The sequence below is a fragment of the Oncorhynchus mykiss genome, chromosome 5 (assembly GCF_057628025.1).
Source record: "Oncorhynchus mykiss isolate SJ-2025 chromosome 5, ASM5762802v1, whole genome shotgun sequence".
NCBI lineage: Eukaryota > Metazoa > Chordata > Actinopteri > Salmoniformes > Salmonidae > Oncorhynchus > Oncorhynchus mykiss.
In genome coordinates, this window is record NC_143026.1 from 30,640,967 (window position 1) to 30,664,958 (window position 23,992).

Here is a 23,992-nt window from a genome sequence, read left to right on the forward strand (position 1 = left end):
TATTGATATAAGCTATCTATCAATGAACTGACAGGTAGCACAAAGTTAGTCAGCACAATGATTGACATTACATAGAATGGGGTGTTCTATGTTTACACTTGCTTACTGTTAAGACCCAGAGTCTCTTTTTCAAGGGAGACCTGGCCAAGAAGGCAGCAACAATCAATACATTACAGAATTAAATTGTATAACAATACAACATGATCCAGCCTATAGCCTGTATCTCAATGTGTGTGAAACGATTGATATTTTATGTGATGTAGAGGCCTACTTTCTTGGGGACCTGAATATTGACTGGTTTTCATCAAGCTGTCTGATCAAGAGAAGCTTCTCACTGTAACCAGTACCTGTAATCAATCTGGTTCAGGTTATAAAACAATCTACCAGGGTGTTTACAAACACTACAGGAACAAGATCATCCACATGTATTGATCACATTTTTGCTAACACTGTAGAACGTTGTTCTAAAGCTGTATCCGTAAGCATTGGATGTAGTGAACACAAAATTGTGGCTAAATCTAGGATAGCCAAAGCTCGAAAAGCTGGGCCTAAAATATTGTATAAGAGGTCATACAAAATATTTTTGCTGTGACTCCTGGATTATGTTAAAAATATTTGCTTGTCTGATGTGATTAATAACAAACATCCAGATGCTGCACTTGATGAATTTATTAAATTGTTTCTTCCAATTATAGATAAACATGCACCTGTAAGAACTATTAAGGTTCCATGGATTGATGAGCAATTTAAAAATTGTATGGTTGAAAGATGGGGCAAAAGGAGTGGCTAATAAATCTGTCTGCGCATCTGATTGGCTGATTTACTGCAAATTGAGAAATTATGTGACCGAACTCAACAAAAAGTAGAAGAAACTGTATCATGAAGCCAAGATCAACATTTGAGTACTTTAAATTAAATTATGGGCAGAAAGACAAATTCAACTCCATTTTTTCATCAAATGAAATGGTTTATTCATCACAAAACCATTTGATGTTGCCAATTATTTTAATGATTACTTCATTAGCAAAGTGGGAAAATTTAGGCAGGAAATGCCAACAATTACATGAAAATGTAGGATTCTGAATGTACTGTTATGCTATATCAGAGTGGGATTATTAAACTGAACAACAATCAAAACACCACCAGGTAATCATACATTTTATAACAAAAAACAATCAAAACCATAATTTTACACTATGGAGATAGCTAGTCAACAAAAGTGTGAAGAAAATTCTCTTGAAAACATCCGGACAAGACTCTTAACTGTGTTTTTCTGAAACAGAACTGTCTGATGTCAATTCCGAGTCAGTCCGTGTGCTGAGAGAATTCCTTCAGAGCCCAACTCTTGGTGTCAATCTCCTGACGCAGTCTGGAATATTCCTCAGCTAGAGCCTCAAATTCCTTGCCAAATATCTCAAAGGACGAAAGTTTGCACTCCACAGACTGCTTCTCTAACTGGGAGGCATTCAGCTCCGTTTCCAGCTTCTCCCTGCAATGAAGACACACAAGAACAAGGACTGAATGAGAGAGGCAGGTGTAACTACAATGAACAAAAATATAAAATGCAACAATTTCAAGATTTTACTGAGTTACAGTTCATACAAGGAAATCAGTCAATTGAAATAAATTTATTAGGCTCCAATCTATGGATTTCACATGGCTGAGAATACAGATATGGTCACAGATAGCTTTTTAAAAAGTGTGGGCGTGGATCAGAAAATCAGTCAGTATCTGATATGCAGCGCAACATCTCCTTCGCGTGGAGTTGATCAGGCTGTTGATTGTGGCCTGTTGTTTCACTCCTCTTCAATGGTTGTGTGAAGTTTCTGGATATTGGCGGGAACTCGAACATACTGTCGTACACATCCATCCAAAGCATCCCAAACATGCTGAATGGCCATGAAAGAACTGGGACATTTTCAGGTTCCAGGAATTGTTTACAGATCCTTGCGACGTGCATTATCATGCTGAAACATGAGGTGATGGCGGCAGATGAATGGCATGACAAGGGCCTCAGGATCTCATCACGGTATCTCTGTGCATTAAAATTGCCGTAGATCAAATGCAATTGCGTTCATTGTCCGTAGCTAATGCATGCCCATAACATGCCACCATGGGGCACTCTGTTCACAACACTGACATTAACAAACCGCTCACCCACACAACGCCATACACGCTGGCTGCCATCTGCCCAGTACAGTTGAAACCAGGATTCATCCGTGAAGAGCACACTTGCATGCCAGTGGCCATCAAAGGTAAGCATCGGTTACGACGCCGAACTGAAGTCAGGTCAAGATCCTGGTGAGGACGACGAGCATGCAGATGAGCTTCCCCGAGACGGTTCTGACAGTTCGTGCAGAAATTCCTGGTTATGCAAACCCACAGTTTCATCAGCTGTCCAGGTGGATGGTCTCAGACGATCCCGCAGGTGAAGAAGCCGGATGTGGAGGTAATGGGCTGGCGTGGTTACATGTCTGCAGGTGTTAAGCTAGTTGGACATACTGCCAAATGATCTAAAACTACGTTGGAGGCAGCTTATGGTAGAGAAATGAACATTAAATTCTCTGGCAACAGCTTTGGTGGACATTCCTGCATTCAGTATGCCAACTGCACATTCCGTCAACTTGAGACACAAACATTTCGCTACACCCGCAATAACATCTGCTGAACACGTGTAGTTGACCAATACATTTGATTTGATTTGATCTGTGGCATTGTGTTGTGTGACACAACTGCACATTTTAGAGTGGGCTTTCATTATCTCCAGCACAAGGTGCACCTGTGTAATGATCATGCTGTTTAATAAGCTTCTTGCTATGCCACACTTGTTAGGTGGATGGACTATCTTGGCAAAGGAGAAATGCTCACTAACAGGCTAACAAGCTTTTTGTGAGTATGGAACATTTCTGGGATCTTTTATTTCAACTCATTAAACATGGGACCAGCACTTTACATGTTGCGTTAATTTTTGTTCAGTATATGTGGCCATGCTAGAAAAGACAGAAGCTAACTCATTGATCCTGCTTTGTAGTATACCCCTCTGGTGTTGAGATCCCCAAGAGTGGTTGATATGATGACGTATTGAGTTGCTGGGCAGTGGAAGCATTTGACTCACCTTATTTTTTTATGGGCAGATATTGTGTCTGCTGTGTAGGTATCTAGCTGAATTTCCAACATCTCAGCTCTGTTGTGAAGACAGATAGTTAAGGAAATGTAAAATATATATGGAAACTGAACATTACTGATTGACATGTATGAAAAACGAATTCCTAACACGGTGAATTGCATTTGAAGGATCCCAGTGTACAGTAGGCGTGTACACAGGGGAGACTATCGCACCTGATCTTCTGCATGATGATCTCACATTTGGCCTCAAAGTAATCAATCTTTTTCCTGTCCAGCTCTTTCTGGGCTTTCAGCCTGTGGTCCAGGATCAGAGACTGGAGAATCTGGATGCACCCTAACAGCTCCTGGAGAGAGAACACGTCAATTGTGAGTGAAGATCATAACATGTGAGACTAATACATCTAACCGTGTGGTGAGCTTCTCTTACAGAGAGGTAGCAGTGAGTCTGCCTTTGCAGCAGGGAGGCACTCTCACGGCACTTCTCCTTCAGACTCTCTGCTCTTTTCCTTTCTCTCTCCAGGAGGCCAGACAAGCGAGACAGCTTCATGTTCTTCAGCCCTTCACTCTCATCCTCTGTCCAAGAAAGAAGAGGAGTGCTTTGTTTCACAATTCACACAGGTGAGCTGCTATGCCATAAAGCCAAAAACTGTCACATTGTGCCATAAAGCTAAATAAATACTGCCACATTTGCTAATGCCTGTCAATGTCCATTACATAATAAGACACTCACACACAGTCAGAAGTAAGATCCTATATATACAGTGGGCTTCAAAATTACTGGCACCCTTGACTGGCAATGCACAAACAATATTTAAAAAATAAACAATATAATTATAGAGAAACTCAAAATACCAACATGTGAGAAATACTTTATTAATGTTTCAATGGAACCCACCAAAATAATTGATTGATTTAATTAAAAATCAACGTCTTCAAAATTATGGTTTCACAATTCATGGCACCCTTAAAGATTATTGTAAATAACATCTACCAAAATTAAACCAGGAATTAAATTCCACTTATTTATGTTTATCTAAGTCTTAAGGAACTATATTGAGGCCTTAAATTACTTCCCGTTTCACTAGGGTATAAAAAAATGAGGTAACACGCATGCAATATCCCTTTGTCATCCAACACCATGAAGAAAACAAAAGAACTGGCAGTTTAAAAGAGAATGATGGTCGTAAACCTTCATAAATCTGGTAATGGCGACAAGATCCACAAACCATGGAATATACCACTGAGCACCGTCAGGGCAATCATTTAAAAATTCTAAAGATATGGAACAGTTAAACCTCGCGGGTAGAGGACGCAAATGCATTTTGCCCCCAAGGATAGGGAGGATGGTGAGAAAAGCAACAAAATCCACAAGAATCACTGTGAAAGAATTGCAGGCCTTGGTGGCGTCTTGGGTTCACCAGATTTCAAAAAGCACCATCAGACGCCACCTCCACAACCACAGGCTTTTTGGAGGGGTTGCCAGAAGAAAACCCTTTCTGACCCCAAGACACAGACGCAAGCACTTGGAGTTTGCCAAACGTCATTTAAATTATGACTGGAAGAAGGTGCTCTGGTCAGATGAGACCAAAATTGAACGTTTTGGTCAGATACATTATCGGAATGTTTGGCGTCGAAACAGAGATGCTTACAAGGAGGCACCACATACCCACGGTGAAATATGGTGGTGGGTCAGTGATGTTTTGGGGCTGTTTTAATTCCAGAGGTCCAGGGGCACTGGTTAAGATTGATGGCATAATGAATTCCACCAAGTATCATGCAATTTTGGCCGACAATCTGGTTGCCTCTGCCAGAAGGCTGGGACTTGGCCATAGGTGGACTTTCCAACAAGGCAATGACCCAGAACATACCTCAAGTTCTGTGACAAAATCAATGTTCTGCCATGGCCATCTCAGTCACCGGACCTCAATCCAATCGAAAACCTGTGGGCTGAGTTGAAAAGGGCAGTTGATAAGCGCAAACACAAGAATGTGAAGGATCTTGAAAGGATCTGCATAGAGGAATGGTCCAAAATCCCTCCAAATGTGTTCCTTAACCTTACAGGAAAAGACCTCATCCTGTTGTCCTTGCCAGAAGTGGTGGCACTAAGTACTAAATGAGGTGTTTGTCAGTTTGTGTCTGTGAATGGTTTGTCCTCTGACAAATCAACTGTAAATTTCGGTGTTCCTCAAGGTTCCGTTTTAGGACCACTATTGTTTTCACTATATATTTTACCTCTTGGGGATGTCATTCGAAAACATGTTAACTTTCACTGCTATGCGGATGACACACAGCTGTACATTTCAATGAAACATGGTGAAGCCCCAAAATTGCCCTTGCTAGAAGCATGTGTTTCAGACATAAGGAAGTGGATGGCTGCAAACTTTCTACTTTTAAATTTGGACAAAACAGAGATGCTTGTTCTAGGTCCCAAGAAACAAAGAGATCTTCTGTTGAATCTGACAATTAATCTTAATGGTTGTACAGTCGTCTCAAATAAAACTGTGAAGGACCTCGGCGTTACTCTGGACCCTGATCTCTCTTTTGAAGAACATATCAAGACCATTTCAAGGACAGCTTTTTTCCATCTACGTAACATTGCAAAAATACGAAACTTTCTGTCCAAAAATGATGCAGAAAAATGTATCCATGCTTTTGTCACTTCTAGGTTAGACTACTGCAATGCTCTACTTTCCGGCTACCCGGATAAAGCACTAAATAAACTTCAGTTAGTGCTAAATACGGCTGCTAGAATCCTGACTAGAACCAAAAAAGTGATCATATTACTCCAGTGCTAGCCTCCCTACACTGGCTTCCTGTCAAAGCAAGGGCTGATTTCAAGGTTTTACTGCTAACCTACAAAGCATTGCATGGGCTTGCTCCTACCTATCTCTCTGATTTGGTCCTGCCGTACATACCTACACGTACGCTACGGTCACCAGACGCAGGCCTCCTAATTGTCCCTAGAATTTCTAAGCAAACAGCTGGAGGCAGGGCTTTCTCCTATAGAGCTCAATTTTTATGGAACTGTCTGCCTACCCATGTCAGAGACGCAAACTCGGTCTCAACCTTTAAGTCTTTACTGAAGACTTATCTCTTCAGTGGGTCATATGATTGAGTGTAGTCTGGCCCAGGAGTGGGAAGGTGAACGGAAAGGCTCTGGAGCAACGAACCGCCCTTGCTGTCTCTGCCTGGCCGGTTCCCCTCTTTCCACTGGGATTCTCTGCCTCTAACCCTATTACAGGGGCTGAGTCACTGGCTGACTGGGGCTCTCTCATGCCGTCCCTGGAAGGGGTGCGTCACCTGAGTGGGTTGATTCACTGATGTGGTCATCCTGTCTGGGTTGGCGCCCCCCCCTTGGGTTGTGCCATGGCGGAGATCTTTGTGGGCTATACTTGTCTCAGCATGGTAAGTTGGTGGTTGAAGATATCCCTCTAGTGGTGTGGGGGCTGTGCTTTGGCAAAGTGGGTGGGGTTATATCCTTCCTGTTACGCCCTGTCCGGGGGTGTCCTCGGATGGTGCCACAGTGTCTCCTGACCCCTCCTGTCTCAGCCTCCAGTATTTATGCTGCAGTAGATTATGTGTCAGGGTGCTAGGGTCAGTTTGTTGTATCTGGAGTACTTCTCCTGTCCTATTCGGTGTCCTGTGTGAATTTAAGTGTGCTTTCTCTAATTCTCTCTTTCTTTCTCTCTCTCGAAGGACCTGAGCCCTAGGACCATGCCCCAGGACTACCTGACATGATGACTCCTTGCTGTCCCCAGTCCACCTGGCCGTGCTGCTGCTCCAGTTTCAACTGTTCTGCCTTATTATTATTCGACCATGCTGGTCATTTATGAACATTTGAACATCTTGGCCATGTTCTGTTATAATCTCCACCCGGCACAGCCAGAAGAGGACTGGCCACCCCACATAGCCTGGTTCCTCTCTAGGTTTCTTCCTAGGTTTTGGCCTTTCTAGGGAGGTTTTCCTAGCCACCGTGCTTCTACACCTGCATTGCTTGCTGTTTGGGGTTTTAGGCTGGGTTTCTGTACAGCACTTTGAGATTTCAGCTGATGTACGAAGGGCTATATAAATAAATTTGGTTTGATTTGAGGTGTGCAATAATTATGAAATCTTGATTTTGGTGAAATGTATTTTGTATTAAACAATTTTATGATTTTGGTTGGTTCCATTGACACATCAATCAAGTACAGTATTTCTCACATTGGTCATTTGAGTCTCTCTATATAATTATATTGTTTATATTTTTTTAAGTATTGTTTGTGCATTGCCAGTCAGGGGTGCCAGTAATTTTGGAGCCCACTGTATATATAGGCTACATGTCTCCGTTTTGGTAAAAATCTGATGTCTCTTTACCCCATTTAGGCTGATAGTAGGAGAGGACGCTGAAACATTTCTTCTTCAGATGCTTTTCTAGTTCTCTAGGCAGTCGCTGTTTCATTTTCCATACATCCTGTTTAGAGAAACATGAATCGTTCTAAGAAAATAGTTCATAAAACATGTTTATTTTGTGTGGGAATGAGAGCAGTTACCAGAGCTGTAGAGAAGCAGTGTGTGTGATAGTGTACCTAAATATGAAAAGCACATCTGAGATTACTTGTTGCAGGTGGATGGGAATTATTAGATAATACCTTGAAAGAAAATTAAAAAAAACAATGCACTTGCTAGTACATCTACCATCCTCTTACTAGCTCTCGGCTCGAGCTATTAACTGTCCCTCTCCATCTTCGGGGGATGCAGCTTTCAAAGACTTGGCCTCTATTGGTTGACCTTTCATGATATATTGCTGTTTTTCTTCTTCTCTTGAACCGCTTTTAGATTCTATGAAAGCGCTATAGAAATGTAATCAATTATAATTAATAGAGTTGAAGTATCAGGCTCACGGACAAAGAGTACCTACCTGCTCTTGTGGCATCAGCTCGAGCACCTGTTGGGCACTCAGTCCTAGAACAGGGGGCTGGTCCTGGCTCGCGGTGGCACTCGGGTTCAGCTGCCTGACACACTGGGCCACCACCAGACACTGCTCCACAGTTTCATAGAACTACCAGGGGAAAACCATAATTAAGTTTATTCTAAGATTATACAGTACTTTGAATGATCAATTTCAACTAAAGTAACATTTCGGGAAATCAAAGTCACACTGGGTGGTTAAACTTCAATAATGAACATCTTAGTTACAGTGCATTCGGAAAGTATTCAAACCCCTTGACTTTTCCACATTGTTACATTACAGCCTTATTCTAAAATGGATTAGATTGTTTTCCCCCCTCAATCTACACACAATACCCCATATTGACACAGCAAAAACAGGTTTAGGCATGTTTGCAAATGTATTTACAATAAACTGATATATCACATTTACATAAGTATTCAGGCCCTTTACTCAGCACTTTGTTGAAGAACCTTGAGCGGCGATAACAGCTTTAAGTCTTCTTAGGTATGACGCTACAAGCTTAGCACACCTGTATTTGGGGAGTTTCTTCCATTCCTCTCTGCATATCCTCTCAAGCTCTGTCAGGTTGGATGGGGAGTAGCGCCGCATAGCTATTTTCAGGTTTCTCAAGAGATGTTCGATCGGGTTCAAATCTGGGCTCTGGCTGGGACACTCACGGACATTGAGACTTGTCCCGAAGCCACTTCTGCGTTGTCTTTGCTGTGTGCTTAGAGTCGTTGTCCTGTTGGAAGGTGAACTTTCGCCCCAGTCTGAGGTTCTGAGTGCTCTGAAGCAGGTTTTCCTCAATGACCTCTCTGTACTTTGCTCAGTACATATTTCCTTCGATCCTGACTCATCTCACAGTCCCTGCCGCTGAAAAACATCCCCACAAGCATGATGCTAGCACCTCCATAGGGATGGTGCCAGGTTTCCTCCAGATGTGACGCTTGGCATTCAGGCCAAAGAGTTCAATCTTGGTTTCATCAGACTTCTGAGAATCCTTCAGGTGCCTTTAAGGAAACTCCAAGTTGGCTGTGCCTTTTACTGAGGAGTGGTTTTGATCTGGCCATTCTACTGTAAATGCCTGATTGGCGGAGTGCTGCAGAGATGGTCTTCCTTCTGGAAGATTCTCCCATCTCCACAGAGGAGCTCTACAACTCTGTCAGAGTGACCATCAGGTTCTTGATCACCTCCCTGACCAAGGCCCTTCGCCCCGATTGCTCAGTTTGGCCAAGCGGCCAGCTCTAGGAAGAGTCTTGGTGGTTCCAAACTTCTTCCATTTAAGAATGATGGAGGCCAATGTGTTCTTGGGGGCCTTCAATGCTGCAGAAATGTTTTGGTTACCCTTTACCAGAGCTGTGCCTCGTCACAATCCTGTCTCGGAGCTCTATGGATAATTCCTTTGACCACATGCCTTGGTTTTTGCTCTGACATGCACTGTCAACTGTGGGACCTTATATAGACAGGTGTGAACCTTTCCAAATCATGTCCAATCAATTGAATTGACCACAGGTGGACTCCAATCAAGTTGTAGAAACATCTCAAGGATGATCAATGGACACATGATGCCCTGAGCTCAATTTCAAGTCTATTCTAAAATGTATTTCTGAGACTGTGGCGAAGATAACCATTCCAACAGGACGACCCTAAGCACACAGCCAAGACAACGCAGGAGTGGTTTTGGGACAAGTCTCAATGTCATTGAGTGGCCCAGCCAGAGCCCGGACTTGAACCCAATTGAACATCTCTGGAGAAACCTGCAAAGCTCCCCATCCAACCTGACAGAGCTTAAGAGGATCTGCAGAGAAACTCCCCAAATACAGTTGGGCCAAACTTGTTGCATCATACCCAAGAAGACTTGAGTCAAGGGTCTGAATACTTATGTAAATGTGATATTTCAGTTTATTCTCTCTCCCCTAAACCTGTTTTTGCTTTGACATTATGGGGTATTGTGTGTAGATTGATGAAAACAACAACAATTTAATCCATTTTAAAATAAGGTTGTAACATAACAAAATGTGGAAAAGCCAAGGGGTCTGAATACTTTCCAGATGCACTGTATATCATTTTGCATTAATGGGTGTAAGCTAAAGGGATCATACTACTACTACTACTGCTACAGTAAGTGTACTGTGTGCTGCTCTGCTAGACATGCAACAAGAATAGAGCAGACTAGAGTTCTGTATAGCTGAGTCAATTGGGCAAAGAGTATTTTTCTGTATTGTACCGTGCCGTCCTCTGGGGCCACAGTGGAGTGATGCTTTCTGACACAGTGCTCCTGGATCATCTCCTGCAGTAGCCTGTACATGCTCTCTGAGCACAGCCAGCTAAGCCTCTGTGTCTGCAGGTCCCTCTCAGCCTGGATTTAAACAACAATCTCAGCCATTTAAAGCCATTCCCACAACACACACCCTCACACAGAGTAGTCCCAAGTCCAAGACATGGTCTTAATATGGCAGCTCAAATGACAGCACTCCAGTACAGTGTAATAACACAAGTCTAATTTCTCACAGTAATAGAAATGCAATTGTATTATTATGAGATGGGAGAATTTAATGCTCTTGGATGTACCAGCATGTTTAAATGTGAGCCTGAGCCATTTGTTTAAATATTATTATTATTTTTTTCATTACTTTTACCCCTTTTTCTCAGTATCCAATTAGTAGGTAGTTAGTCAAGGACATCCCAACCGGCCAAACCCTCCCCTAACCCGGACGGCGCTGGGTCAATTGTGCCCCACCCCATGAGTCTCCCGGTCACGGCCGGCTGCGACAGAGCCAGGATTCGAACCTAGAATCTCTAGTGGCACAGCTAGCACTACGACGCAGTGTCTTAGACCACTGTTTAATTCTTACAATATGTCTTGATATACTAAGGTTTGGATAATTTGTTGATTATAAGTCGTGTGTGTGTCTGTGCAGTACCTTCTCCAGCTCTCTCTTCAGTGTGACAGTAAGGCCAGTGCGGTCCACATGCTGTGACAGCGTTGCCAGGAGCTTGCAGAATAGAGGATGCTGGGTCAGGTCTTCTTCTGTCAGCTGACACAGTGGGAATGAGGCAAGGACTGAAATACAAAGTTGTTACAGGAGAAAACATGCATAATGATTATGGTTTGATGTATGCTACCTCCAGGATGACACTACCATACGTCTCAAATTACCAAAACAAAAAGTATTGACTCGACAGCTAAAAAGTAGGCGATATACACTATTGTGTGTTAATCCAGTTACTAACAATGACGAGAACATCAGAAATAGGCTAAAACATAGCTATGACACTTTCACTTGTCTTTATTGCAGGCTGATTGCAAGATGGAAAACCTTGTTGATGCAAGTCGTCTGCTTTTCCCAGTGATGGAACACTCGCAGAATCATCATACGTGGACATCATCACTTGACCAAAGACCCCTCCTCACCTGACATACAAAGACGCTCCTGAAATAAAAGTAAGACGCTAATAAAAAGAGTATATGATACCGGTCTACCGTTATCAAAAGCACACAAACTAGCCTAGCAAGCTAGCTAGCTGTCTTTTGTTGATAACGTTAGCTAGACGTCATCTGGTTCGTTGCAACACAGCAGAAGATAGCTAATGTTAATCAGATTGTAACGGTTGTTTACACAGGGTATAGCAGAACATATTGACAAAACAAAATAAAATCGTTGGCGACCAAACTTGGATGCAAATAACAATTGACTGAGCTGAGCTAGCAACTTCCTTCTCCAGCTCCCGCGCTTCTGTCCAAACAGTCATCTGATTGGTTAATGCCACAAGGCATTCAGGGTAAAACAGGAAGGCAAATCATAACAGCAGCCCACAGTTCTGATAATACTTCAGTGCAGCCGACCCACCTCTGGTTACGTTCATATACACCTCAGGGGTTACATTTTTATCAGATATTATCATTTTTTTGTGAACAGATACAGAAACATGGCCTAGTTAAATAAAGGTTCCACATTAATATCCCCACGGTGTAACTAATGTACAATGATCTAACACCTGATGTAACAATAACTTTTAATCCAGGAATTATATAACCATTCTCACAAGAGCATACATCTACTTCAGAGTATGTCTCATGTTATGCATAAACCATTGCAACATATTAGGGGTTAGGGGCTATGAGTAAAGCCTTGCTATTGTGGTAATTCCTTTCCACACACTTGCAATTAAGCTGATGTAACTAATGTACAATTTACCTGATGTAACAACTAACTTTGATTACCTTAGGCTTACTCCTTTATTCCTTCTATGGCTTACTGACTTTTTTTTACACAGCTACAGTAAGATCATGTAGCTTTTGTTCAGAATGGTTAGTCACCACTTCTATTGTAATAACATGGTAATTATCATGTATTACCACTGCTTTACCATCATGTTTTACAATTCAAACGTGGAACTAGTTTCAGTTCACTACTTCCCCTACACATATAATATTAGGCTTGGGCCTACTGTAATTGTAGTAGACACTAGATTATAGTGGTCCTGAAATTGGAAAATGCCCCCCAAAAAACAGACATTTCAATGCACCAACTACATTTCAATGTACGACACCGGCATTCACATAATTGGGGTTAGACACATTGACAGGTAGCCTATCAGCATCGTACAGTAGAGCAATAATCATTACGTTTACTTGACCAAACGTGTGCAAATCAGCAGAGGCCAGCATGCCTGGTGCTGCCAATGAACGCCTTCCAACGAACTGCTGTCTGACCAATGGGAAGCCTCCACGATGGGTAAGAAGTGACAGTTTATAAACCGAGAGCACCTTTTATTGAACGTAATTTTACCGACTCACAATCTAGACATATTTAAAGAACGTAATCTGTAAAGCAAATACCTTCAATTGAGATAATCCCCCAAATAAGACGCCATCGAGTTTCTTTGTAAAGGTATGTAAATTAAACTTTTTGGCTAAGAATGAAGACTTAAAAATTACATGTCCCGGGGAGGTGTATTTCACTTGACATGGAGTGTTTAATAAAAAAAAATTAAAAAAAGAGAAATAAAGTACTTCTCCTGTTCAATATGCTTCTGTCTGCCGTCAACTAGCGTGTTTGAAAATGGTTAACCAGCTAACGTTCGTTGTGCACGCCGTGTCTCAAATTGATAATGCAGCTGTCTAATTTTACCTTTTTGGTAAATCGAGTTTGTATTTTAGCTTTTTTTGCGTTCATTCATTCATTTGGGCTCCTCTCCCCCTGTAACTATTTCCCACGTCGTTGCTGTAAGTGAGAATGTGTTCAGTCAACTTACCTGGTAAAATAAAAAATTACCGGCATTCTTGGGCTCCACGCATATGTGCTGCCCTGTGAGTCTTCGATGTCTTATTTGACACACTTCAGCATGCACGGTCGTGACTACACTAGAGTGCCAAATGGACTCATTCCGTTAGCTATATAAGAATGACAGGCCTACACCGTGTACTGAGTAATACTAATTGTCTTGACTTTTTTAATTCCCAGAACTTCAAAGAGTTGCTTGAACACGCAGAATAGAGATGAGGCTTCTGTGTGTAGTTCTGCTGGTCACCTGCAGCGTGTTTGCCGATGATGACGACAAGAGGGAAAGCGTTGGGACCGTGATTGGAATCGACTTGGGGACCACCTATTCCTGGTAAGAATTAATTTAGTAATGAAGGGCAAATTAATCTTTACACTCATGCTCAATCATTTGGTTAAATAACCATCATTTCTTGAAGTTGATACTTTCCATGCTTATTTCTCATCCATACTTCCCCTTTTCCAGTGTTGGAGTGTTCAAGAATGGCCGTGTTGAGATCATTGCAAACGACCAGGGAAACCGCATCACCCCATCGTATGTGGCCTTCACCGCTGAGGGGGAGCGTCTGATCGGTGACGCAGCCAAGAACCAGCTCACCTCCAACCCCGAGAACACAGTCTTTGACGCAAAGAGACTGATTGGCCGCGCCTGGACCGATTCCGCTGTGCAGCATGACATCAAGTACTTCCCCTTCAAGGTGAGCCTAACAAACACACTCCTGCCCAATAGCCTGAACACTGTAACTATGCAAATGACTACTTATTCAGCGTATAACTATGCTGAAGTAGTGCAGATTGATTTTAGTCTAGATGCTTAACAGTAGCTACTTTACTCCAATAGGTTATCGAGAAGAAGAGCAAGCCCCATATTCAGGTGGACATTGGTGGTGGTCAGCTGAAGACCTTTGCTCCAGAGGAGATCTCTGCAATGGTTCTCACCAAGATGAAGGAAACTGCTGAGGCTTACCTGGGAAAGAAGGTCACACATGCTGTGGTCACTGTACCCGCCTACTTCAATGATGCCCAGCGTCAGGCCACCAAGGATGCTGGACTCATCGCTGGCCTAAAAGTCATGAGGATCATCAACGAGCCGTAAGTGTGTCTTCACAATGCAGGAACTGAAATAACATTACACGGACTAGTCCAATATTTCTTTAAATTACTCAATATTTGCCAAGACCATGCTAACATCTGTTCTCCTCTCTATTCCAGAACCGCAGCAGCTATTGCCTATGGCCTGGACAAGAAGGACGGTGAGAAGAACATCCTGGTGTTCGACCTGGGAGGTGGTACCTTTGACGTGTCTCTCCTGACCATCGATAACGGTGTGTTTGAGGTGGTGGCCACCAATGGCGACACCCACCTGGGAGGAGAGGACTTTGACCAGCGTGTCATGGAGCACTTCATCAAGCTGTACAAGAAGAAGACCGGCAAGGACGTGCGCATGGATAACCGTGCTGTGCAGAAGCTGCGTCGTGAGGTGGAGAAGGCCAAGAGAGGCCTGTCTGCCCAGCACCAGGCCCGCATTGAGATCGAGTCCTTCTTCGATGGAGAGGACTTCTCAGAGACCCTGACCCGTGCTAAGTTTGAGGAGCTCAACATGGTGAGTTGGTCCTCTTAGTGACATCACGTACAACAGTCAAGAGACTGCTGGCCCACTGACATTGGAATATCCAACTCAAATGATCACATTCATGTTCCACTTAATTGAACCTCATTAATTTGCCATTTTTGTCTTTCAGGACCTGTTCCGTTCCACCATGAAGCCTGTGCAGAAGGTGATGGAGGACTCTGACCTGAAGAAGACCGACATTGACGAGATTGTCCTGGTGGGCGGCTCCACTCGTATCCCCAAGGTCCAGCAGCTGGTGAAGGAGTTTTTCAATGGCAAGGAGCCCTCCAGGGGCATCAACCCTGACGAGGCTGTGGCCTACGGCTCTGCCGTGCAGGCTGGAGTGCTGTCTGGAGAGGAGGACACAAGTGGGTCTTGGTCAATGTGCTGACGCCATGCACTTCATACACTATGCTCAGTTTAGGCAGAGGTATCTTCACATTTCATTCTTTATTTTTACATAAGGAAATGTAGGCTAGATTTTCTATCACAACTAATGGTTTGCTGTCCATCAGATGACATTGTTCTTCTGGATGTGTGCCCCCTGACCCTGGGTATTGAGACTGTGGGAGGAGTCATGACCAAGCTGATCCCCAGAAACACTGTGGTGCCAACCAAGAAGTCCCAGATCTTCTCCACTGCCTCTGACAACCAGCCCACCGTTACCATCAAAGTTCACGAGGGTAAGCGCCTTTTGATTCATCACTGCCCCTTGTAGCTACCTTCACTAATGATGGGTGTGGCAATTTTACACAACTTTGGCTCTGTTTTCTAATTTTCTACTTCCCTCTTCCTCCAGGTGAACGTCCCCTGACCAAAGACAACCACCTGCTGGGTACCTTCGACCTGACTGGTATCCCCCCCGCACCCCGGGGTGTGCCCCAGATCGAGGTCACCTTCGAGATTGACGTCAATGGCATCTTGCGCGTCACAGCCGAGGACAAGGGAACGGGCAACAAGAACAAAATCACCATCACCAACGACCAGAATCGTCTGACGCCTGAGGACATTGAGCGGATGGTCAATGATGCAGAGCGCTTTGCCGATGAGGACAAGAAGTTGAAGGAGCGCATTGATGCCCGCAATGAGCTTGAAAGCTACGCCTACTCGCTCAAGAATCAGATCGGTGACAAGGAGAAGCTGGGTGGCAAGCTCTCTCCCGAGGACAAGGAAGCCATAGAGAAAGCAGTAGAGGAGAAGATTGAGTGGATGGAGTCTCACCAAGATGCTGAGTTGGAGGACTTCCAGGCCAAGAAGAAGGAGCTGGAAGAGGTGGCGCAGCCCATCATCAGCAAGCTTTACGGAAGTGCAGGCGGTCCCCCTACTGAGGCAGAGGGAGATCAGGATCAAAAGGACGAGTTGTAAGGCTGTCTTGAGGGTCTCCACAGCCTACATGAGCAACTCTCTGCTTTCTGTTCTATTGCCCCCTCGCCTCTCTGGTAGTGGCACAGATGTACATATTGGACTTAAATGGTGAGAGGAAATGCAACCATGATGAATCTGCTGGAAAGACTTCTGAAATATTGTTTAGAAGTGAGATGTTCACTTCGCTGTGTGGCGGAAGTATAGTCAGCCTGGATTCGAGGCTCGCTGCTGTTCTCAGGCAGTTTGAAAATGGGTTCTCCAGGGGAAGGGGTTGGGCGGTTCTGGGTGACAGGGTAACTGACATGTTCCCAAGCAATGTTAACAAGTTATTTATTGAATCTGGTCATTGTAGAAAAGGCTTTCTACTGTTAAGACATTGAAATAATAAATGTTTGATACAAATGTCTTTGCTTTGCCTCTATTCATCTGCATCAATTTACACATGACCACAAATGTGTAACCCTGAAGGTAGCCTAGATGTTGGAGCGTTGGGCCAGCAATCAAAAGGTCGCTAGTTCGACTACCTGTGAGAAGACAGCCCCTGCGCAAGGCAGTTACCTCTAATTGCTCCAGGGTTGTGATGATAATGGCAGGTCCTGGCTGTGACCCTTCTGAGTGGGTTGGGATATGCAAAAGACCCATTTCCAATTTGCACTTGTGTGGTTATACATACCTGTACATGTGTGAAATGGGACAAATAAGCACCCACCACATTTGTAACTGTCCATAAGTAACATTGGCTGTGTGCAGCAGGTCTGTCCATAACCTCTGACCACAGAACATCAGTTCATTTCCCAATTGATTCTTTATTGAATTGCCACTTGTGGACACCCGGCAGGTGCTTGCTTTTTTTAATAATTTATACCCTAGCAACGCAACATGGCGCTCTTGAGTTGCGGGGCTTCACACTCCTGGACATTTTGCATAGCTACTTGCAGCTATGTACGTAGGGTATAAACTAAGCTTTACTCCAAGCGTTGAACCAACATGTCATTGGATGTGCACCTTATGCATAGGGTTGGCTGTTTTAAAGAGGTACTGCCTTTGAAAAGCATTGAATCCCTATGAAAACTGCCTAAGGCACGAGTCAGTTATTCTAGTGTCAAAATTGACTAGTGTAAATAGGAATTTGTCAGGCTTGTCAAATGGAGTTTGGGATAATAAGTGTGTAAATTGAGGTTGAGTTTTGATTTGAAGATGTCCATTTGCCCACTAACATGGGGTGAACGCGCTCTATTCAATTGACAGGGAGACAGACCTGCCTGACTATTTACACGAGACGTGTGTAAATACACCTTTTGGCTGCGCAACTAAAACACCCTCTGCACAAACGGCAAAATTAATTACAGATTTCAGAAAGTGAAATAAGCGTTTGTCATGGCGACAAAGCTCATTAAGCATATGTGGAATTGACCATGAAACACACCAGACCTTTCCAATGCAACAGAAAAACATGTGCCAATCAGTGTGTTCGGTGGCTCTAGAAAAATGTGGGGAAAGTTTTTTTTCAAAGTCCATGTTGAATGAAGCACTACTTTAAGCACAATTATTGGCCATTCAATACTTACACTATTTCTACATGCACACAGCATTTTCTAGAGCAGTATCTAGGTCATGTTAGGAGTTGAAACAGTCACTGTGTATGACCCCCTGAGTGTCCATCCCTCCAAACACAAAGGCAAGCTGTAGTGTCTCTGATGCTGGGGAGGTCTGGGCCCCCTCCACTGCTGCCCAGTCTGTTGGGTGTCAGGTCCCCTTCAAACCTCAGCAGGGTCCAGTGTCTTTTGTCTGCACAGGATGGGAAGAGTTTAACAAAGTGCTCAAGGTGCATCAGTATTACAAAACAGTGAAGGTTTAAATAATGTATTAACTCCATATAGGATACATGCATCAATGTATTATTACCTCGAGTATAACCACATTAATTACACAATCTAAAGTAGATATTGTTAGCCTCACCACACTGAAATCTGGACATTGCGTTGCTGTCCGCTTCTGAGGTCATCTCTCCAAAGATGTAGATGTTTTTTCGCAGGGCTACAGCTGAGTGGGCAGCCACCCTTGGGAGGATATCTCCATTACCTTGGACCTTCTCCCACATCATACTGCCTAGAGGAAGTATAGCAACCAAAAGCAGTAGTTAACAGGACCAGCCGTAACACTTCTCATGCCCAACATAGAATTATACATTTCAACAGAGGACACAATATAATACAACTACAGCAGGACCAAGTTCTTCATGTGTATGTATGACAGTTGAATACTTTCTGGTATCCAAAGAGTACATGTCGCTGTGGAGCTTCTCTCTTGCCATAACTTCATGGAAATAGAGTTTGGAACCCACTGCTGCCACCAAGTGGCCATGTCTAGGAGGAGCATGTCAGCCCTGTGTCTGGCTGAGAGCAGGGGCAGGAAACTACAAACAGAGACGGAGGAAAACACGACATATCTCCTCCTACAGCCATGTTCAGTAGGTACTTTCTGAAAGATTAAAATATGGGAGGCACACCAGCTGGTTGACTCTGTACTACTGAGCCATTGATACACATTTGGACTGGTTCTTCTGTGACTACTGTGTGAATGTGTTGTATTGGCAGAATTCTAAATGTATGTCCAACCTGTGTCGAAGACGTGAGGCTTGGGGTCCGAGATACAGTTGAAGTCGGAAGTTTACATACACCTTAGCCAAATACATTTAAACTCAGTTTTTCACAATTCCTGACATTTAATCATAGTAAAAATTCCCTGTCTTAGGTCAGTTAGGATCACCACTTTATTTTAAGAATGTGAAATGTCAGAATAATAGTATAGAGTGATTTATTTCAGCTTTTATTTCATCACATTCCCAGTGGATCAGAAGTTTACATAAACTCAATTAGTATTTGGTAGCATTGCCTTTAAATTGTTTAACTTGGGTCAAACGTTTCAGGTATCCTTCCACAAGCTTACCACAATAAGTTGGGTGAATTTTGTCCCATTCCTCCTGACAGAGCTGGTGTAACTGAGTCAGGTTTGTAGGCCTCCTTGCTCGCACACGCTTTTTCAGTTCTGCCCACAAATGTTCTATATGATTGAGGTCAGGGCTTTGTGATGGCCACTCCAATACCTTGACTTTGTTGTACTTAAGCCATTTTGCCACAACTTTGAAAGTATGCTTGGGGTCATTGTCCATTTGGAAGACAGATTTTCAACCAAGCTATACCTTCCTGACTCATGTCTTGAAATGTTGCTTCAATATATCCACATAATTGTCCTGCCTCATGATGCCATCTATTTTGTGAAGTGCACCAGTCCCTCCTGCAGCAATGCACCCTCACAACATGATGCTGCCACTCCGGTGCTTCACGGTTGGGATGGTGTTCTTAGGCTTGCAAGCCTCCCCCTTTCCCTCCAAACATAATGATGGTCATTATGGCCAAACAGTTCTATTTTTGTTTCATGAGGCTTGCAGAGGACATTTCTCCAAAAAGTACAATCTTTGTACACATGTGCAGTTGCAAACCATACTCTGGCTTTTTTTATGGCGGTTTTGGAGCAGTGGCTTCTTCCTTGCTGAGCGGCCTTTCAGGTTATGTTGACATAGGACTCGTTCTACTGTGGATATAGATACTTTTGTGCCTGTTTCCTCCAGTATCTTCACAAGGTCCTTTGCTGTTGTTCTGGGATTGCACTTTTCGCACTGAAGTACGTTCATCTCTAGGAGAAAGAACGCATCTCCTTCCTGAGCAGTATGACAGCTGTGTGGTCCCATGGTGTGTACACTTGCGTACTATTGTTTGTACAGATGAACGTGGTACCTTCAGGCGTTTGGAAATTGCTCCCAAGGATGAACCAGACTTGTGGAGGCCGACAGTTTTTTTCTGAGGTCTTGACTGATTTCTTTTGATTATCCCATGAAGTCAAGCAAAGAGGCACTGAGTTTGAAGGTAGGCCTTGAAATACATCTACATGTACACCTCCAATTGATTCAAATGATGTCAATTAGCCTATCAGAAGCTTCTAAGCCATGACATTCTCTTCTGGGATTTTACAAGCTGTTTAAAGGCACAGTCAATGTAGTGTATGTAAACTTCTGATCCACTGGAATTGTGATACAATGAATTATAAGTGAATTAATCTGTCTGTAAACAATTGTTGGAAAAATGTCTTGTGTCATGCACAAAGTAGATGTCCTAACCAACTTGCCAAAACTATAGTTTGTTAACAATAAATGTGTGGAGTGGTTGAAAAACGAGTTTCAATGACTCCAACCTATGTGTATGTAAACTTCCAACTGTAAGTATGGCAACTGAGTCCCCTCCAGAGAAGACAAACAGTCTGTCCCCCACGCTGGCTGAGATAGTGTGAAAGGTCCTGAGACAAGGGGGCGTCCCTTTCACCTTCACATCCCTCCACGTTCCAGCTTCTGGAAATATATCAACACAAAACCTCAAGAGACTAAAACTGGATTGGAACATTGCTCAGAGTCACACATAATATAAAGGACATTGTTAACCTCTGCCAACATAGCTAATATAAGCATTCATTCTTAACTGTTCTGTGCTACTGTTCTCTAAAATACTTCATACAGCACTTTTTTATGTAGGCCTATACCGTCAGACTTATTTTTTGGTCTGGTGTGATTTATAAGGAGCATCCAGATGCTGCACAATTTATGAAAATTACTTCTTCCAATTATTGATAAACATAAGAAACGGACGGTTAGAACTGTTAAGGCTCCATGGATTGATAAGGAATTTACAAACTGCATGGTTGAAAGAGATGGGGCTGAAGGAGTGGCTAATATGTTTGGCTGCACAGCTGACTGGCTGACTTACTGCAAATTGAGAAATTATGTAACTAAACTCAACAAAAAGACGAATATACTGTATTATATGAAGCCAAGATCAATTATATAATGAATGATGGCTCTTGGCAAAAAAAGTTGTTTGACCAAATATGATGCTATTTCTCTGTAAACAAATCAACAACAGACTTTCAGCATGCTTATAGAGAAGGGCATTCAACATCTATTGCACCCACACAAATGACTGGTGATTGGTTGAATGAAATTGATAATAAGATTGTGGGAGCTGTACTGTTAGATTTCAGTGCAGCCTTTGACATTATTGACCATAACCTGTCGTTGAGAAAACTTACAGTACCAGTCAAAGTTTGGACACCCATCTACCCATTCAAGGGTTTTTATTTATTTTGGACTATTTTTGACCTTGTAGAATATTAGTGAAGACAACAAAACTAAGAAATAACACATATGGAATCTTTTAGTAACCCAAAAAGTGTTATAGACATCAAAATATATTTTAGATTTTAGTTTCATCAAAGTAGCCACCCTGGGCCTTGATGACAGCTTTGCATACTCATGTTTTTTACGCTGCTACCTGCTGTTTATTATCTATGCATCGTCACGTCAGCCCTACCTACATGTACAAATGACCTCGACCAACCTGTACCACTGCACATTGACTCTGTACCGGTACACCCTGAATATAGCCTCGTTATTGTTATTTTATTGTGTTACTCTTTTAGAATTTTTTACTTTAGTGTATTTGTTAAATATTTTCTTAACTCATTCTTGAACTGCATTGTTGGTTAAGGGCTGGTCAGTAAGCATTTCATAGTCAGGTCTACACCTGCTGTAGCAGGTGACAAATCATGTTTGATTTGATTTGCTGATGATTCAACCACAGCTAATAAAGTCACTGAATCCCTTAACAAAGAGTTGCAGTCTGTTTTGGAATGGGTGGCCAGTAATAAACTGGTCCTGAACATCTCTAAAACTAAGAGCATTGAATTTGGTACAAATCCTTCCCTAAGTTCTAGACCTCAGCTGAGTCTGGTTGAGGTGACTAAATTACTTTGTGTTACCTTAGATTGTAAACAGTGATTGTCAGCGCCTTTACTCAGACCCTTTACTCAGTACTTTGTTGAAGCAACTTTGGTAGTGATTACAGCCTCGAGTCTTCTTAGGTATGACGCTACAAGCTCGGCACACCTGTATTTGGAGAATTCCTCCCATTCTTCTCTGCAAATCCCCTCAAGCTCTGTCAAGCTGGATGGGGAGTGTTGCTGCACAGCTATTTTCAGGTCTCTCCAGATATGTTCGATCGGGTTCAAGTCCGGGCTTCTGCTGGGCCACTCAAGAATATTCAAATACTTGTCCCAAAGCTACTCCTGCGTTGTCTTGGCTGTGTGCTCTGGGTCGTTGTCCTGTTGGAAGGTGAATCTTTGCCCCAGTCTGAGGTCCTGAGCATGCTCTGGATCAGGTTTTCATCAAGGATCTATCTGTTCTTTGCTCCGTTCATCTTTCCCTCGATCCTGACTAGTCTTCCAGTCCCTTGTGCCAGGTTCCTCCAGACGTGACACTTGGCATTCAGGCCAAAGAGTTCAATCTTGTTTTCATCAGACCAGAGATTCGTGTTTCTCATGGTCTTAGAGTTTTTGGGTGCCTTTTGGCAAACTCCAAGCGGGCTGTAGTGCCTTTTACTGAGAAGTGGCTCACTCCACAAATGTATTGTTAACAAACTATAGTTTTGGCGGTTAGAACGTCTACTTTGTGCATGACAAGTACTTTTTCCAACAATTCTTTACAGACAGATTATTTCACTTATAATTCACTGTATCACAATTCCAGTGGGTCAGCAGTTTACATACACTAAATTGACTGTGCCTTTAAACAGCTTGGAAAATTCCAGAAAATTATGTCATGGCTTTGGAAGCTTCTGATAGGCTAAATGACATAATTTGAGTCAAACGGAGGTGTACATGTGGATGCATTTCAAGGCCTACCTTCAAACTGCCTCTTTGCTTGACATCATGGGAAAATCAAAAGAAATCAGCCAAGACCTCAGAAAATAATTGTAGACCTCCACAAGTCTGGTTCATCCTTGGGAGCAATTTCCAAATGCCTGAAGGTACCACGTTCATCTGTACAAACAATAGTATGCAAGTATAAACACCATGGGACTGACCTCACCTTCTGGATGATAGCGGGTGAACAGGCCATGGCTTGTGTGATCTTTTTGGCCTTCCTGTGACATCGGGTGCTGTAGGTGCCCTGGAGGGCAGGCAGTGTGCCCACGGTGATGCGTTAGGCAGACCGCACCCATCTCTGCAGAGCCCTGAGGTTTTGGGTGGTGCAGTTGCCGTACCAGGTGATGATACAGCCTAACAGGATGCTCTCAATGGTGTCTGTTCAAGTTTGTGAGGGTCTTAGGGGCCAAGGCAAATTTCTTCAACCTTCTGAGGTCGAAGTGGCACTGTTGCACCTTCTTCATCACACTGTCTGTGTGGGTGGACCTTGTCAGATCGTTAGTGATGTGTATGCCGAGGAACTTGGAAGCTTTTCACTTTCTCTACTGCGGCCCCGTCGATGAGTATGGGGGTGTGTTCCCTCTGCTGTCTCATGAAGTTCACTATCAGCTCCTTTGTTTTGTTGAGGGAGAGGTTATTTTCCTGGCACCACTCCCCCAGGGCCCTCACCTCCTCCCTGTAGGCTGCCTCGTCATTGTTGGTAATCCGGCCTACTACTTTTGCGTCGTCTGAAAACTTGATGATTAAGTTGGAAGTGTGCATGGCCATGCAGTCATGGGTGAACAGGGAGTACAGGAGGGGGCTGAGCATGCACCCTTGTGGAGCCCCTGTGTTGAGGACCAGCGTAGTGGAGGTGTTGTT

General features: G+C 43.3%; 2 protein-coding genes, 1 long non-coding RNA gene and 1 pseudogene across 5 annotated transcripts in view; 2 read left to right on the plus strand and 2 right to left on the minus strand.

Moving 5' to 3' along the window:
- LOC149983240 (uncharacterized) overlaps positions 1-6,958 on the plus strand; it is a 392,257-nt gene extending 385,299 nt beyond the window's left edge. The window contains exon 3 of the long non-coding RNA XR_016495984.1: positions 6,823-6,958. This is a non-coding gene — a long non-coding RNA (uncharacterized LOC149983240). The remainder of the gene's footprint in view (positions 1-6,822) is intronic.
- haus4 (HAUS augmin like complex subunit 4) lies at positions 947-13,613 on the minus strand. 2 transcript variants are annotated; one of them, XM_036977264.2, is made up of 10 exons: positions 13,316-13,613; positions 11,377-11,490; positions 10,981-11,120; positions 10,284-10,415; positions 8,024-8,164; positions 7,480-7,576; positions 3,554-3,699; positions 3,340-3,470; positions 3,116-3,184; positions 947-1,489 (listed from the first exon to the last, which is right to left on the minus strand). In XM_036977264.2, exons 2-10 carry the CDS (start codon positions 11,444-11,446, stop codon positions 1,306-1,308), a joined length of 1,110 nt encoding a protein of 369 aa, XP_036833159.1. In that variant the 5' UTR covers positions 11,447-11,490; positions 13,316-13,613; the 3' UTR covers positions 947-1,305. The 2 variants fall into 2 exon arrangements, with proteins under 2 accessions (XP_036833159.1, XP_021458134.2); XM_021602459.3 differs by lacking the exon at positions 13,316-13,613 and adding an exon at positions 11,677-11,827.
- Positions 12,764-16,720, plus strand: LOC110523600 (endoplasmic reticulum chaperone BiP). 2 transcript variants are annotated; one of them, XM_021602455.3, is made up of 8 exons: positions 12,764-12,951; positions 13,525-13,675; positions 13,808-14,039; positions 14,183-14,433; positions 14,554-14,944; positions 15,084-15,321; positions 15,469-15,636; positions 15,753-16,720. In XM_021602455.3, the coding sequence occupies exons 2-8, from the start codon at positions 13,560-13,562 to the stop codon at positions 16,316-16,318; spliced, it is 1,962 nt and encodes a 653-aa protein (XP_021458130.2). In that variant the 5' UTR covers positions 12,764-12,951; positions 13,525-13,559; the 3' UTR covers positions 16,319-16,720. The 2 variants fall into 2 exon arrangements, with proteins under 2 accessions (XP_021458130.2, XP_090090571.1); XM_090234445.1 differs by lacking the exons at positions 12,764-12,951; positions 15,753-16,720 and having other exon boundaries at positions 13,537-13,675; positions 15,084-15,383; positions 15,469-15,606.
- Positions 16,721-17,951: 1,231 nt separating this feature from the next.
- On the minus strand, positions 17,952-20,806 carry LOC149983245 (rab9 effector protein with kelch motifs-like; annotated as a pseudogene).
- Positions 20,807-23,992: the final 3,186 nt, after the last annotated feature.